At 43.4% G+C, this 17,605-nt stretch overlaps 1 protein-coding gene across 1 annotated transcript; it reads right to left on the bottom strand.

The window, feature by feature from the left end:
• Positions 1-1,598: 1,598 nt before the first annotated feature.
• On the bottom strand, positions 1,599-4,075 carry LOC6506668 (protein sneaky). The gene is made up of 2 exons (XM_001957410.4): positions 2,406-4,075; positions 1,599-2,356 (listed from the first exon to the last, which is right to left on the bottom strand). Exons 1-2 carry the CDS (start codon positions 3,921-3,923, stop codon positions 1,715-1,717), a joined length of 2,160 nt encoding a protein of 719 aa, XP_001957446.2. The 5' UTR covers positions 3,924-4,075; the 3' UTR covers positions 1,599-1,714.
• Between the last annotated feature and the right edge of the window lie 13,530 nt (positions 4,076-17,605).

Raw genomic sequence — 17,605 nt, 5'->3', positions numbered from 1 at the left:
CCAGAGAAGTTATATCATTCATAAGGAATGGAATTGAACAGACTATTTTCAATGGATAGTTGTTATTAAATATCTCCTTAAAAGAGCATTACTAAGTCGTTGATGGAGGTAAGCTCCAGTTTTCGCTCATTTTTTATGCTAGCTGGTCTTTACATTGCTCGTTCATCCATCCATCCGTCTGCAGTTTCTAGGAAATAATTCTCCTGTTTTTTTTTTCAGTTTTTCTCCAACGTTTTTTCGTTTTTTCTGTAGCCACCAATGTCTGGTCTAGTTGCGTCTTCATAGTCTGGGCAGATGTCTGGGACTGTGGATGAAGGGGAGTCGGGGCTGTCAGGCAGAGTGTCACACCTGTCACTTTTGTGGCTGATCACAACAACCGCCGACGACCTCGCCCCATTCTGTTGAAGGGGCATGGAAAGTGGAGGAAGGTAAATGGGAAGGACGGGAGTCACTGCAACAAGGTGTGAACGTCAAATAATCACCTTTGCACACGGCATGCCGACCGACCAGCCCGAAGACTCACATTTTTGGATTCTTCCCACTTCCGATGTATTTGGTTTTCCCAAGAAAACTTTGCAGTTTTTTCTCCTCTCCCTCAATAAAATATATAAAATTTCAATGGAAGCAAGGAGCTCCTTTCGGTTGCGGTCCTTCCTTACCCATCATTACCTATTTTCATAATTATTTTATTAGCAGCAGAGGCTGGGCCAAAAGTCTTTTGAATATTAAAACTGGAAGACTTTGTCCTCTGCATTGTTGCAACTGTTTTAGCCCCGCCCGGCCGGGAAAAGTGCCGAAAGCAGTTTCAGCAAACCCATCCACCGAGTCTAGACTCTGGACTCTAGACTCTAGACAATTTCGCAAACGAAAAACTTTTGTTCTGCTTTCACTTTGGCTGCTGAGAGGAGAGTGCCTGCCTGTATTACTGTAGGCATTTCTTCAATTAGCGTTTTTATTATTTTTAATTAACAATTTTGTAACTTAATCCTTGCAAAAGAACAGCATGTATCCCGTCCGATGGTGTCGGCTAGTGCTGGAATTCCTCTGCGGCACAGTCTCCTACTGGCATAATCGAATCAGCGCCGCTTGAGCAAAGTTTGTCTAAGGACAAAAAAGTTTTCCCCCATTTTTAACCCCCCCCATGGAGCGATACCAGACATGTGCATAATTATGTGGCCATAAGGGGCAGGGGGACCGGCGGATGGGCGGACTGGGAATTGGGGGCTGCTCAGACAAAAGGGTGGACAACTAATTGAGCGATGTTTGTTGTTTCCAAAGAAGTACTCCTCAACTTTCAGCAGACAACTGGCAGACAGCGCCATGGGCCAGGGCCTGGGCCAGGGAAATAGTCGGAAAATGGCTTGCAGAAATGTTGAGAATTAAGTTTGACAGACTGGAAAAATGGCAATTAAGTTGAAGATACGATTATCATACGGAAGGACAGTTAATAAAGGGTAGTGCCAGGGTGGAGCTCCAGGAGTTCTTCGAAAATAATTGTAATGTCTTTCCCCGAAGAGGATTTCTAATTTCAAAAGAAACTTTTACCTCGGCTTTTAGCACATGGGATAAAGTTTACTAATGCTATTAAATAGCTTTCGTTTTGTTTCTGATTGTGGGAGTACATAACTTTATTTGTACATCAAAGTTACAGTATGATGATGGTTACATTTAAAATCCATTTTGTATAAAAATGACAGCCAATGAAATAAAATCTCTACTTCTTTTTTCGGTACGAGTAAATCTCCACACTGCTTTCATCTTCTGAAGCCCAGTGTACGATTTGTTTCGACTTGTGGAGTGCAGTGCCACAGTGGAGGCAGGAATTCTTAAGGTCCTCGGCACAGGACTCACAGTAAGGCAGTCCACAGGTGGGGCACGTGATAAACGTTTCATCTTCGACGTCTCGACAGACGAAGCAAGTGTAGTTGCTGCAACGGAAATGACGCAGCCATCCAAAATAGTCGGGAAAACTCAGCCGAAGCCGGAGAAAAGGGTTTATTGTCCGCTGAATACAGTAGGTTGACCAATTATGCTCCGCGTCCTTCATTAAATTCTCAAGGGCACTCATCCTTTCGCGGAGGATGCGATTGTACAGAAACAGAATGCGCTGCTTTTCGCGCTTGAAGTAGAAATAGCTACAGACCAGGCGGCGCATCCGTAGAAATGTGGTGGAATGGTAGATCAAGATCACAATCGTCACGTAGAGAAGAAAAAGTTTGTAGTAGAAACTTTGGGGCAACACATGAGGATTGGGAAGACACTCCTGATTGGTCAACGAGGTGGAGACGCGTTCGTGGATGTTGAAATTGTGCATTGTGGTGCGCAGGAGGCGGGCCATCTGACCAGCTCCACTGATCTGATGGAGGTTTCTTTAGTTTAAGTATATAACTCTATATGATACTCACATGAAACCGCACTTCATGCTCACCCTCCTGGTGGTACGTAATCAAGGATCTATTACGAATGATCAGGAGCAGCTCCACCACAATCCTATCCAGCATGATAAACAGCCCGGCGGAGATCAGTTCCAGGAGAAGCTGCGCAAGGGTGTAGTTTACGGTGCTGGACTCCTCGTAGGTGCGACTGCAGATCTTCTTCAGATCAATATACTTCGACTTTTCGTAGGTGCGAAGTGGCAGGATGGCAGTGTCACTCCTAATTTTTCGTCGCCGTTCGTCCACATGTCTGAAGTAGTCAGTGATGTAAAAATTATCAAACTCCACGTCACTGCGGTACTTCAGGAAATAGTGAATGGAGGCGTAGACCATCCGAAAGATAAACAAGCACAGAAACTTCTGCAGGACACTCATGATGCCGGTGAAGATACGTCGACGTCGTTCAAAGTCCTCAGCGAAGGCCTGCGAGGTGCGCTGGGCTGACTGAATGTGACTCTTGGCCACCTCTTCGTTCTTCAGCTGGTAGGAAACCTCTATCTGAGAGCTGTTGTCAAACAGCTCCTGCTCGGCCCGCAGCAGCTCCACATATGTCTCCCCGAAGTTACGCGGCACCACGTCAGAGGGATCGCATATCTTGTCCGGATCCCCGAAGAGATCTATTTCACAGATTACGTCCACCCGGTAGGGCCAGCAAATAGCCTTGGAAATCAGGGAAGGGAAGTTGGTGGTACACTTTCGGTAGCCCTGGCGGAAGACCTCCTGGCAAGCCCGATGGCCACTCCGGAGCTGATGCTTACATCGGTTCCTCATGTTTCTCAGAAAACGATCCTGCACTTCGTCGGACGAGGGAAGCTCCTTGCCCCCCAAATTATCCTGATCCGTGATGTTCTTTGTGTGGGTCTCTCTGGCCAATCTTCGGAATAGGTTTTTGGCATCTTCGTCTCCGAATTTGTCATCCTCAATGTCCGACTGCTCCACGGCGTACTTGAGATCCGTGAGGACACCCTGAAGCTCGGCGAAGGTCTTCCGGACTTCCTCCATATCCTCGCTCATGTTCTGGAGCGTGTTCGTAAAGGGCTTGGCCATCAGATCGAAGCGGGTTTTTGAGAGGTTATAGGTCAGCACCGTAGTGCACTCAAAGACTCGTGCAACTTCACCGGCATTAGCCACTAGGTTGTCGATAGGCCCGGCTATAATAAAGGCGAAGGCCACGGCCCGGAGATATGTCCTGCCCGACCTGCCCAGCAAAGCCACAAAAATCAACAGGGTCACTGTGCGAAATCCGCAGCTTATGGCAAACATTGTTGCAATAAACAAGACGAAGATCATCAGGGCGGAAAAGTCCAAGAGCCCCCGGGTGAAACTGAAGTTCAGGGCGACCAGTTTCCAGAGCAAGTACCCTAGAAGGAGGCCAACGAAGAAGCTAATCACACGACGGATGAGTCGGATCCGCATATTCTCCTCGCTTTCAGGCCCATGGATCAGGCAGTACAAGAACCGAGAGCGTCCAATCAGAGAGTCAAACATACCGCTTAAATGATAAAGTCCAAGGACTATTCAGGATTATCCTTCAGGGAATGCACCTGCCTCGCAGCTGCAAAGTTTTAAATTAAGTACTGACTCTGAACAGGTTATCTTAATTATATTGAATGTCTTTTTTATGAAAACAAAGCTTGCTAAGTTGTAGTATTTAAACGAATTAATCGGTGTATTTTGTTGGCTATTTAAATTAAAAAGGGGAAGAAAAATTCAGTTAAAGTTTTGGCTCAAAACTAAACCTGTTTTAGGATGCTGATTGAAATATTTTAGTAGACTTTAAAGTGATAATACCCGTATACAAAATCCTCGCAATTCACCAGGACCCCCCAGACAAACTAGTCCAGACTTCTTTTCGCTGAGTCGGAAAATGCGAGAGCATAAAGTTTAACGTCTTCCACTCGAGTCCAACGGGTAATCCAATTATAATGGAGCTGGACACACAGCAGCACCTGCCTCACCTGGGGGGATTCTTCTAAAATATAAAAATTGATTACATGCGTGTCTGTCCACAGACAGAGTGAAATAAATATACACACACATCCCGCCCGATCCGAGTCCAAAACTTGTTTGTTTTGCTGTGCGCCGCGCCGGCGAGCGTTTAAAAATTTATGAACTGCAGTCAACCGATAAAAGATGGATGGGATTGAATGCAGTCCGGGGGGAGTAGCGGTGCTGGAGGATGGAATTGGAATTGTAGTTGGAGGAGGAGGAAGAGCACACCTACTCCAGGGCCCATCGCCCATCTCCAAAATCAGTGCAGTTGCTCAATGTCGCCGCGCTTGGCGGTGTCACTCGCTGCATATTAAACAGGAACCAGGACTCGGAAAAGATTCAGTCCCAAACCCCAGAGGCGGCACTTCATCAGCTTCGCCTCGGGTTCGAGTGTGCTAAAAAATTGATTGATCCTGTTCGAGGAAGAGGAGAGGGCGATGGGGACTCCACCACTTTGACGACATCATCCGTAGACGTAGACGACGAGACCAGGTCTCAGGATGCTCGACGCACGCATTAAAACAATTTAAAATTCCAAAAGACCGAAACACTAGGCGACTCCACAGTGGTCGCATCGGTCCTTCTACCAGACACAATGCTCCTTTGAGACTCTAGCTTAAAGTATCCGGTTGTAGCCCACTGTTCCACTTACCATGGGCGGTCGAGGCTGCTGGGTTCTGGCCAGACTAGAGACCTGCTCTTGTAAAGCTTTAAATGCATTAAATTGTCAAAGCGATGGCTATGCTAAAAGTTTTGCTGCCCATAAAATTGCATGCCACAGACAAAAAAGGAGTCGCCCCAATCATTCGTGCCTCGTCTCCCAGTTCGCAGCTCCCAGCTCCCGAATCCTGTATGCCCGTGCCCCAAAGCTGGTCAGTCAGTCAGTCAAGACTAAAACCAAATGAATGATGAATTGCCTGTCACTTGCAATTTTTGTAGACGGACGGAGAACACAGAACATCCAAACCGATCTCGATGCTGGATGTTCGCCTTCGCTGGTCGGCCGTCCAGCCTGCCGGCTTGTTTAAATTTCTCATGTTTTTCTAAGCCCCCCCTTGTCTGCCTCCCCGCAAAAAAAAGAGGAAAAGGTGGTCAGGATGGCCACCCCTTGTTGGCAACGTTTTGGACCTGGTCCAGACACGGCTACCAAAACGTTGACATGCTGACTGCTTTCATGGAATTTGCGTTTTAAAAAGGCGGCAACGTTGACATCCTTGTCATTGTCTCTTGTCGGCCACTTTGGTCGGAAATGTTTTGGTTTGGCCATCGCAAGAATTCAAAAATTTAATTGGGTGATTCTGGCCTTGGCCAAAAGGCAGGGCCAGAAAATTATGAAATATTTTTGGTAAAGCCTCAAGAAGAATGTCAAGCAGCATGAAAATATTATTCTGGGGAGAAAAACAAATAAAATCGCTTTAACTTTAAGTGGTTTTTGGTCGTTTGCAAAATTAGACAATTTTGTTGCCACAAATTGCATTCATTATGCCGATAGGGGATATGGAAAGAACACAACACAATGCTCATGGCCCGGACCATATCAAAGGTCCACCGAAAATTGATTGACGATTTATTTGGGGCGGCGGAATGGCCGGACATCATTAGGTATGCAAATAAATGATCACAGAACGCATGGAAAATTGTGAAACATTTCAAAATGTCCGAGCGGATGAATTTATGGGCCAATTCGGACTTGTGCCCTGTCAAAATTCATCATGTTACCCATCAAATGCACCAGTCGAAGGGCCACGCCCCCGGGCCTGCGTAAATTATGATAATAAAGGGCGGTGGGGAAATGAGTGAAAGCCACCGATAAGGCCCCTTCTAGCACTTTTGACCCTTCTACCACTGCCCTGCGAAAACTATGCGGCTGCATAAATTTTCCAACTCAAAAAATGAGAACTAGTAACAAAATGTAAAAATTAAATTAGTTAATTAATGCAGAACCAACAAAGCTAGGGAAGATTAGAGGAGCGGAGGAATCGGGGTCACCCATCAATCATGGGGCCAGGGGTCGTCTCATGCGTGTGCCAACTTTTTTTGGTCTACCGAACCCGTAGCTTGCTTTCGCTTTCACTCCACAACCTCCAACCTCCGAGCTCGAAGCTCCAAATCAACGCACAGCCAATCCCGAATCCAAAGACCAATCCCCCTCTGACACTTCCAATTGCCCAGGGAAGAAATATTCACAAATTAGTTGCCCACATGTGTCAGGTAAAAGTGATTAAGCGGTTGGTCCAAACCGAAAATTATCCATAAGCTCTACGGCCAAAAATATCCAACATTCAGAAAAAAAAAACCAAATACCAAAGCCCCAATCCAAATAAATTATGCAAAGAGGCAAAGTCAAATCGGAATGTATCAGATTTCGCGCTTTGCGGTTATACGTCAAAATTTTTTTTCTCTGATTAAACACGCCCTAAGTCCAAGCGTAAACATCAGATTTCCATTAGCCAACAAGGGTTAGCTCTACTGGCTAAAATCCCAAAATTTGCAAAACAATTTTTTAAGTTATAGTGATCTTTAAAATACTCTTTCAAAATGGAATATAAGATGATAAAGATATATTAAGAGTTTCAAAGAATATTTAATGATTTTAAGGATGATAATGAGTGCTTATTTAATCTGTAAGTAAACAAATAAATATATATATAGTTTTTTAATTTAATTGATAGATACTAATAAAAAAAAATGTAATATAGATTTATAAAAATACCCTTTATTTGATGAACATTTTAAAAACGTTTTCGACATCCCTTGTGGCCATTCAACCCTTTTGGGGCTTTGCATTAATTTTTACGGCTTGCTTTTTGCAGGTGTTTGACTATGGTCAGTGGGAAATTAGCATAAAACATACAAAAAAGACAAAGTTTGTTCTGCATTTTTAATTAATTAATTAAAGGCAAGTCGTCGGGCCCAATAACGAGGCTATCAACGGCAACGTCATCGTCCTAATCAACGTCATTATCATGGAGACTCATGCAAATATTTGTCGCCTCCACCTTTGTCCGTTCTCAGAGTTCTTCTTTCTGTGTTTGCATATGCGTGAACCTAATTTTAATTAATATTTTATTATCTTAATTATGCATCGCACCTTGCCGTCCTATACATACAGCCCCCACCCCCATCCACGCCATCTGGCTCCCCTTTGAGTTGAGTTTCGCGTTTAGTTTTCGACCTTTTGCTTTACAAATTATGGCCATAAATAAAGTAAACGAGTTAAGAGTGGTTTTGCGTGTTCTCCAGAATGCCCATTCGCACTGACTACCGCCGAAGTCTATGGTTCTCTGGCCCCCTTCCTGCCTTTTTATTGTGTCTGGCTCTTTGTCTAGCCGCGGTCTGGCGCTTGGCTAATACCATTTTCATATGGCTCTGGAAAAAAGGGTTAACATGTTCCAGAAAAAATGGGACCTAGCCTGCGCTAATTTCAGCTTGATTTATTGGCTCTATTAGAGATCTAATTGGCTTAAAGGGTTGGCTTTTAGGGCAGGTGTTTTGTAAAAGGGTTTTTTTAGTTTACAAAATTATAATTATTTTAAAAATATTAGAAAACAAGAAAGGAAAGCTAACTTCGGGCGGAGCCGAAGTTTATATACCCTTGCAGTTCAGTCGCAGTCCGCTAGGTGGCGCCACGCATCTTATATTATTAGATATGTAGCGGATCGTATATAGTCGGCCGATCCTTATGATTCATAAGTTATGAAATTTGGCATATTGAATTATTTTTCCAAAAATAGAATCTGTACCAAATCCCATTTTTCTAACTTAAAAAACACCAAAGTTATGCCAATTCCGATCGTTCTATGACAGCTATAGGATATAGTCGGCCGATCCTTATGAAATTTTGTACACAAGATATTTTGGTCAAATATAACATGTGTGGAAAGTCCCATCCTTCTAACTTAAAAAACAACGAAGTTATGGCATTTCCGATCAATCAGTTATATGGCAGCTATAGGATATAGTCGACCGATCCCTGCCGTTCCGACTTATGTACTGCCTGCAACAGAAAGAAGGGTGTTTGCAAAGTTTCAACTCGATACCTTTAAAACTGAGAGACTAGTTTGCGTAGAAACAGACAGACAGACAGACAGACGGACAGACGGACAGACGGACAGACGGACAGACGGACAGACGGACATGCTCATATCGACTCAGGAGGTGATCCTGATCAAGAATATATATACTTTATAGGGTCGGAGATGTCTCCTTCACTGCGTTGCACACTTTTGACCAAAATTATAATACCCTCTGCAAGGGTATAAATATATACATTTAGGTGCCATCTTTCAAACTCTTTTGTATTAGAAATTTTTGGAAAATTATTCTTTTTAAAACGAAAGGTCTTTGAAGCGATTGATGTATGATTTTGAAAATGATTTTATAGAATTGAGTTAGTATAATTTTCGAAGTATGTTGACAAGTACTTAATAGGCACTTAAACAAATTTGTCTTTAATGTTTTTCACTTCAAATTAATTAAGTACATAGGCTAATGACCCAATTAAAATCAATCCCAAAGCACAACCGCAAAAAATTATGAAAATTATTAAATCGCAGTAAACCAATCCACCACATTACACCAAGTTTCGTAAGTATATATTACTACTACCAGTACCATAATAGTATAGGTACATTGATGACTCACACTGTATTCCCGTATCCGACTTAGGCCTAGTCACTAAGCCCTCGCACTTTCCATTCATCATTTCCACCAACTTGGACCTGACCGCCGACAAAGTCGAACCTCAGAAAGCACCTCAGAATACTCGAGTTTCAACAACTATCCGATTGAGTTCGAGTTTCATAATTCATCTGTGATGGGACTCTCACTTTCTTTCGGCTTTTGCCGCCAGCTTTTCTCACAGATTAGCATTGGAAAACCATTAGGGCAGCGAGGGCGTGGCACACGCCTCGGGGCCAACATACTGTTGCCCACAAACGAAAGTTTGTAATTTATTACAAATTAAAATAAATCAAATATTGAAAATGGATTGGATGGTGTGTTTTGTGTCGAAGGGTCTGGGATGAGATGGGATGGGATGGGATGGGGGAAAACCTATAAATTTGTTACAGAGCAGGTGATTCAACGCGAATGTCTCTATAAGGCCGGGAAAAACAACGATGGATATCGCAGCCATTTGCATTTTGAGTGGATTCATAAAAATGATAAACATTAATTTCTTTATTTTCGAAAATGTCGGGAGAGGAAATGATTTGTCAAATGGCTCCGAGGCAGGAAGATAAAATTCGAGATGTAAATAAAAGAGTATGTGGAACGGAAAACATATACTATGCTAGGCCAATAAGATAACAGTAGGTGAAATATTTAAAACTATTTTCATTTGGGCCCTAATAGAATTTGTTAGCGGCAAAGAAGAGCCGAAATTGTTTTCCTCCTGAGCTGTCATAAAGGCAAATGCATCTTATCCGGACTATTCTAACCGGAAAAGTGCCCCAGGCGAGATTGGCTTTTGTGTGGAAAGTTATCTTTGACGAGTATTAACCTCTCAGCAGCAGCCTCCAATAAAATAGATGGAAATTCAATATCCAGAGGAGGTAACTCCCCATCGGATGGGGATGGTATGGCGCCGACTTTACAAAAGGCTGACTCTTTTTTATTTGGGAAACAAAAGAACAATGAACGGGACTGGAAGGCGTAAAAATCTCGGTAAGAATAAAATTTCAACACTTTAAAAGCGTTTTGAAACCATAAATTCCATGTGGCCAGCAGGCTAAGTGATTCCCCACCATATAGATGCAGATCGGGCCAACTGTCAGAATGTGTCTTGCTGTTCGAATGCCGTTTATCAAAAGCATTTTATAACCAAAACTCGCGTAACGCAGCGCAGGCAACGAACTTTCCGAGCATAAATCAACTGGATACAACTTTGTTTTGTTTATGCTTTTTGACCAGTTAGTGTTTGTTTGTCTGTCTGTCTGTTTGTTGGTTTTTGTTGGCCTGTGTTTGATATGAGAGTGCGGTTCGTCATGCTGTGACCGTTCTGAAATTTCTGAAATTGACTGACAGTACGGCTCCCCTGCCGGGCATCGGACGGAAACAAAACTCTGGCCGAAGAACTGACTGAATTCCGAGTGGACCGCAGACTAATTAAATTAATTGAGGTGATTTCTGTCGCAGATACGCTCGATACGCCTTAACCCGTTACCCGTTTTGGGCCATTTGTAAAGTGTTCTCCCTTCCCGATTCTGGCCCGGCTTAAGCCTGGCAAAACAAATTATTGTTGGCCACACACATATGCGCTTTTTTTTTGAAGCGATTTTGTACTCATATCGTAAAATGTTGGACGCATGTAATCCATCGATATTAATGACTGGCCATATTTTTTGCTCCCCCCGTTTCGGGTTGATTGAATGGTTATTCATAATTTTTGCAGAACATCGGCTTTGCCGGACATAAGAGATATTTTCCTTTGTTGTGATGTCCCTATATCCCCTCCAATCGAAATGATTGCGAAATGCGGCTGGTTTTATGATCCCAGCTGTAAAATATTAAATGAGTGCAATCACAATTCTGCGTTCATTAAAAGGCTCGCCGCCGAGTGTCACAATTTGGCCAACCTGTTGTTATTTCAGCAATTTTTTTTTTCCCATATTCCATAATGTTTTTGTTTTGTGAATAATATATCCGGCATCCGCATGGTAAACAATAGAAAGCCAGCATACGAGCGGGTGTATGTGTCTCCCAGTTTGTGTAAACGCGAACTAAATATTTAACAAGCTATTAAACCAGCGTCAACAGCATCGGAATGAATGAATAATGCCCCGAATTGCTGGCAATTGACGGTGGCCATGACTGTCGGACGTCCGGACTGCCGGACAGTGGACTGGTGGACAGTGGACTTGTGGACAATGCTATGCAAACACATTTTCCAGACGCACACGGGCTTAGTGTTTTGGAAACGCTGCATGTGGTCTATAGAGGGAAAATGGCAAACTTATCAGCGGTATAATGGAGTCAATAGTTGACAAAATTGCAGGTATTTTTTATTATAAATTTTTTAAAATAAATTGAGTTTAAAATTCTTACTATTAACTATATAATTATTAACTAATCGTACTAAAAAAGATACTTATTAAAGTCAGTTCTTCAGATTCTATGAGCTTCTTTATACAACTCTTATGGTGATAGTTTCTCGAGAATAGTTACAAATGATTAAAGTTCATATATCTTTTTATAAAACCCATAACCGATAGTCCCATCTATTGTTTTGGGAGTTCCGGATGGCAAAACCAGACGCCACCACAAAAATTGTATTTCCAAAGCCGTTCGTTAGTTGGATTTTTTTGTTTTTGGGAGTTCCACCGGTCCTTCTGGATGATAATGACAGCGAACACGAGCAAAGGAGTTTGGCCAGGGAGAGTTGGGAACATGGCCATTTGAGTTCTCGGGGCGATTGTCAATTGTTGTTGTCAATTACGTTAACAAAACCCGGTCGCAGGGCAACGCGTTGCCTGAATGGAGCCCCAAAACTGGAGCATGAGGAGTTAAGGTAGAATGGTCCCAAAAATTTGTACGCTTTTGGGTTGGTTGGCAAAAGGAACAGCGGGCGACAGACCGGAACCGAAGCCACGTCCAAATTCGACCAGAGAGCTCTGGGCCAAAGACATGGCCAAAATCAAATGCAAAGCAGCCGCCAAAAACAAAATGGGAAGCTACGGGAAAATAGAAGGCGACATGGCCAGTTCATGCTCATGTCAGTCGTCTAATTGGCATTGCCATTTGGTATGTGTTATTAACGATTTGTGGCTGTGGCGTGCAAAGGCATTTGTCAATGTGTCACTAAAATGAACTGGCCAGGATTGAGTTCTTCAGGGAGCATTTCACTGAAAGAAATATAAACTGAAAGTCAGTCCAGACAGGAGAGAAGGAAATATTTGATAGGGCTAACCTTTCTTCAGTAAAAATACTCCAATTCCTGCTTTAATCGTCCCCCAAGCTTTCGGCGGCGTCAGCATAAAGCCAACTCCAAAGTGACCTTTTTAATTAAAAGCCAAAGTTGGGGGACTTTGCTGCAGTTCGTGCCGCATTCGCATGCTCGAAATTGCAACAACGAAAATTACATGGACACCGTCGAGCCAAGGACTCGAAGGACGGCCGAAGGGAGCGAACGGAATGGTTATCTAATGTCTGGAGGCGAAGGGTCAAACACAGCGCCACAGTCACGCAGAGCAGACCCCGTCCGAGACCCGTCCGGGCAAGACGGGAAAAGTGTTAATAAATTTTCGGCCAAAGCCCAGACCCCCATGTTGGTGGTGGTTGTTGGCCAAATTGAGTCAACTTCTCGACGCGGCTCCTCAGCGTGGCCAGCTCGATTTGCAAATAAATTTGCTTAATTCCCACTCGACGTGAACAAGGGAATGGAAGGCAGTCAGCGCGCGAAATATTTTATAATGCAGCTCCAGCCATCAGAGGCGTGAATCCCCCTGCCCCTGACTCCTCCCCCACTCCTTGGGGAAACTAACTTGGCCAGAATGCCGGGAGTAGCGCTTGGCGCTTGGGAATCGTGTCCTGGATAACTCGAACTGACTAATTAGACGCGTCATTGTTGCCGTTTGGCTTTGTATTTTGGGACTTTTCCAATTGCCAATGCAGCTAATGAGTCGCAAAGTCAGCGTGAAATGCAAGGGCTATGCCGGCTAATTGGCATTTAAGCTGCCCGCCAGGTAACTGAACTTTTCAGGGCAGCTGACTGAAGGGGAAGCCGTCGCAACAGGACACTTTAAAAGACCCCATACGAACCTGTTAATTGAGAATCCGTAGGCCTGCAAGCCTACGTTTTCATGATTGACACAACGCTCCCCGTGTGCAGGCAATTTGTATTTAACATATCATTCATATAATATAAAATCAATTAGCTGGATGTGTGTCCTGTCCATCACTGGTCCTTTCGGAGAGCCTGAAAATTATTGGCAGCAGGACAGCCTTCTTTTCAGATATTTTCCCCCATTTATGGCAGAGGCCAAGTGAATAGCAAACGGAAAGCGGATGGTTCAGTCGATTGGCATGCGTCTGTTTGTTGGCCGTTGATGATGAGTCCGGCGTATGAAGAGGGGACTGGAGCATCGGATCGGGAAGGAGGCGGCAGCAAGGACACTGACATGGACACGGACGTGGTCGTGGACACGGACATGGGCGATGACAACATCAATGTCAACACACACCCGAGCAAAAGGCTCCTTGGTGGCACAGCTTGGCACATTTTATTCTCCACTTTGCCTTATTTTGTTCCGGCCCCGAACACAAAAAGCTTATTTTGTGCCAATTTCTGAACGGGCTGAGGAAGAGAGTGGCAGGATAATCATTAACGTCTTCTCTTGGCTCTGACAAAGAGTTGGCCGAGAATGGCATTTCGCTTCTACGAAATGGAAATGGATTTCATGTTTTTCCGAGAAGACATTAAGATATTTCTGTGCATCTCCATTTGGGGGATAAATTGTATAGAGCAAGTTCCAAAAATTCAATCATTAAATCAATGCACTCCCTTCCTGATGATGCACAAGACAATTTCCCTGTGGAAACAACTAGGATTCCATCTAATTATGCATGCCACCAGCGTACTACCAGCTGCTTCTCCACCAACTTTCCATTTTGGGGATTGTTAGTTTTTCGGCTTAACCTTTTGCCAATTTTAAATTGGCTTGTCCGGGGTCTGGGAGTCTCTGGCTAAGTCTCAGTCTCAGCCACAGCCACAGTCTCTGTCTCAGTCTCAGTCTCAGTCTCTGTCTGAACCTGGCCAAGTTCAAATATGCACAAACATTTGTTCAAAGGCTAAAGATTTATCTCGATTGGTGTACGGTAGACACCCTGTGGTGGTGGCCACTGACTTCTGTCTGCTTCCGTTTCGTGCTCAGGTTTTTCTATTATTTTCTGGTCAGAGGGGATGGAGTTGGCTTTGGTTTTTTTTTGGGGGATACTCATACGAGTGCCGAACGATACAAATCGCTGAATTTCAAGTGCAAAACTTGAATATGCAATTGCATTTTTGCACGTTCTGCGGTGCTGCATCTTCGCCTGTACAGTGAATACAGTAACTGATGAACAGTAGTGGTTTAATTCTTTTTCTTTCAGTATTTAACTATTTATTTTCATGTTTATTATAATCTCTTATTTAACCACTTTGATTAATCTCTTTCTGGAATGAAAAACTGAAGCATTTTCGGGGACTTTTGACTTTAGCAGCTCCTTTGCCTTTTCCACCCAGCTGCCTGTCTTAATTTGCATATTCACGGTGCGGATAGAAATCAGAAACAGTGGGTGCCGGAGACCAGCTCCAAGCGAATGCACTGAGCGAGGGGGTCCTTCGTTTGGGGAATCGATGGATTGCTGGATCATATCATTTTGGTGGGTAAAATGCAAAATGTGCCTGCTGGGCAAATGGAAGAAACCGAATACCCGAGCCCCGGTACGGAAAACCCGTCCTCCCAAAGTGTAGCCAGCCAAACAAATTCAAAAATGTTTGGTGAATTTCAATTGCTGACAAATTTGGATTGAGAATTGAGGATGGAGGACTGGAGGACTGGAGAGGAGGAAACAGTGGACGACGACGACCAGGAGATGAATCAATGAATGGCGGTGGAGCGCTGTTGATAATATTATTAGTAGCCCGGTGAATGGCAAATTGTCCTTGAGGATATAAATGGAATTTGAAATTATTTTATCAACATTTTTGATTGCTTCCAGCTGAACAATCGTTGTGAGCTGAATGCGGCAGTCATTGACTCTGACGGACGCTTATTGGCAGTCCATCCAGACATCCCGAGACCCTAATAATATGCACAAAAGTTATGAATTCCCATACAACAACAATGGAATGAAATGGGCAATATGTTCCATGGACTATGGAAATGATAAATTTCAGAGTGCCTGGGAGGTCCATCCATTCATTCGTTCCTCCCTCTCTCCATCTCCATTCCCTGTACAGAGAATCCCCCAAAATGAGTTTCGAGCTGGATGGCTCCTATGCTAATTATTATTGCATGGGGCCACCCTGGGATGATGGGGAGCACTTGCGGCCAGGATTTTAATCTAAGCAGATACGGAAATTGCTTAGAATTCTAAATGGACCGAAAGCCAAATGGAGCAGAAGTTATAGCCGAAAAGGAGGAGACAGGATGAAGCTTCTGAATCTCCTACTTTTCGTCCCGTCGATGGCCTCGCCTTCAGGTGTTAAGCTGCTGATGGATATTTAAATGGGTTGAGTTGGAGATTCACCCCGGGGTTCCTGTTTATTGAAATAAAGTTGACAATTTGGGGGGGACTTTTGGCTGAAAGGAAACACGTGGCCGATGAAGCATCACTTTTAGAGAGGGTTTTTGGCGGAAATAAGTGCTTACGGCTTGGTGATTGCCAAGATTTGGGTTTTGTGGCTTACTTTGTTCGACTTGAGATGGACTTGAGGGTTTTCTTTATAGATTTTTAGAAGCTTAAGGCTCATGCCCATAAAAAAAAAATTTAAATGTATACTAAATCATACATATTTGTATGCATTTTGCAAAAACTATTTCGGAAAACATCAAAATGCCATAATTCAGATAAGATTAACCACTCCAAGGCTGTCAATAATAATCCAAGCTTGACACTCACCTGAAGGATGGAAATCTTGTCGAAAATTAAAGTTTAACAAGCAAACAAAACAAAATAACGGAAAATAATCTTCACAAATTCCAAATATCCCCTAAACCCATGCAAAACATCTCTCAGCCACACGCACTTCACTTTCCAGACCAGAGTGTTTTAAAAACTGAGGAAATAGTCTGCCAAAATTGAAGTCTTATTGATTTGCACTGAAAATGCAATTTTCGATCGGCATTAAGAGCCATTTTTATGGGGAGAGAGGTAGTCTGTGTGAAAAGCTTTTTATGGCTGGCATTAATTTTGATTTTCTATTTCCGAAACTTGCCTTTTTGGCTAAACATTTTGCACTCGTCCGGAGCCAGGCACTTGAGTATTTTTGACATTCTGGGGGGGCCAGACAGAGGCTCTCATCTCAGTTTTTGTGAATTTTGTTCGAATTTTTATCGGGCCCTGGATGTTTTATCAGACATTCAATATCTGAAACGACTTCAATGCTCTGCATATTTGTTTTTGGCCTTATGCAAGGCAAACAGGGCTCTAATTTAAATGGCTTTTCCTCTGCATCAGCACTCATCATCATCGTCAGTGTTCAGTTTTCAGTGTTATGACAGTTGAAGTTTTGACATCGCCGGGGGGAGAGGACTTGGAGGGTTTTTAGTGTGCAGTGGTGGTGTATGGGCATGTGGGTGTGTGTGTGTTTTAGCAATTCATTGGCAAAAGACAAATACACATATGCAAATAGGCAGATGAGAACCACTCCAAAACTAATGTAGTATGTAGAAGCCTCTCACCGCCGGAACTCCACTTGAAAATGCCTGCAGTCGATTATAAATGGAGTGCCTCTAACCAAAATATTGCTGTATATTCTATATATATCCCATTTATGTAGTTGTAAGTGTGTGCTCGGTTGAAGGACCAACATAAATATTCAATTTAAATTATTACCAAATTGGCTTTTGCACATTTCCATTATGCACTTATTTAATTTTACGTTGACGATGTCTAAAAGCCTCAGCTCTGCGTTGGCAGTTTTCGGATTGTGTCTGCAAGAGTCCTCTCATCAATAAGCAATTTAATTTGTCAATCGTCTCTCTTCTGGCACACAATCAACAAAATCCATCAGCTTCGAATGCGTTCCATCAGCTCGCTCTCTCTTGGCCATCTCGGGCCGCAATTAAATGGCCCCAGAGGCAGTTGGACAAGGTCCGGGCTTGTAATTAAAGTAAACATGGTTACACTCGCACACATGCCACATACCCATGCCTCATGCAGGCACACTCATTGCCACAAATATATGTATATAAATACAGGCAGAGCCCGGGCATGGCAATGCATTGTCGTAAAATTGCGCATATAAATTGCTTGTGCATGTATTTATGCTGATCGCATTAATAACGCGCATACGTCATGTGGGACAAGGACACTTTGAGCGGCTCGTTAGTCTGCACCAAACTGGTACAATATGCAGTGCGCCCCACACTGAGATTGAATTACTCGAAAGAGGATCTGTGACATTACTATGAACCTTATTCAAAGCCTCTTTACCAGATTAGTTTTCAATTATTTCGGACAATTAATCATTA

Source organism: Drosophila ananassae, chromosome 2R, assembly GCF_017639315.1.
Source record: "Drosophila ananassae strain 14024-0371.13 chromosome 2R, ASM1763931v2, whole genome shotgun sequence".
In the NCBI taxonomy this organism is placed as follows: Eukaryota; Metazoa; Arthropoda; class Insecta; order Diptera; family Drosophilidae; genus Drosophila; species Drosophila ananassae.
This window is presented reverse-complemented; position numbering and strand designations above follow the sequence as displayed.

Bases quoted from the DNA above. Each gene is read 5' to 3' on its own strand.
- LOC6506668 (XM_001957410.4), bottom strand. From the start codon at position 3,923: ATGTTTGACTCTCTGATTGGACGCTCTCGGTTCTTGTACTGCCTGATC. The intron at 2,357-2,405 runs GTGAGTATCATA...AACCTCCATCAG, and splicing joins AGCATGAAGTGCGGTTTCAT to ATCAGTGGAGCTGGTCAGAT.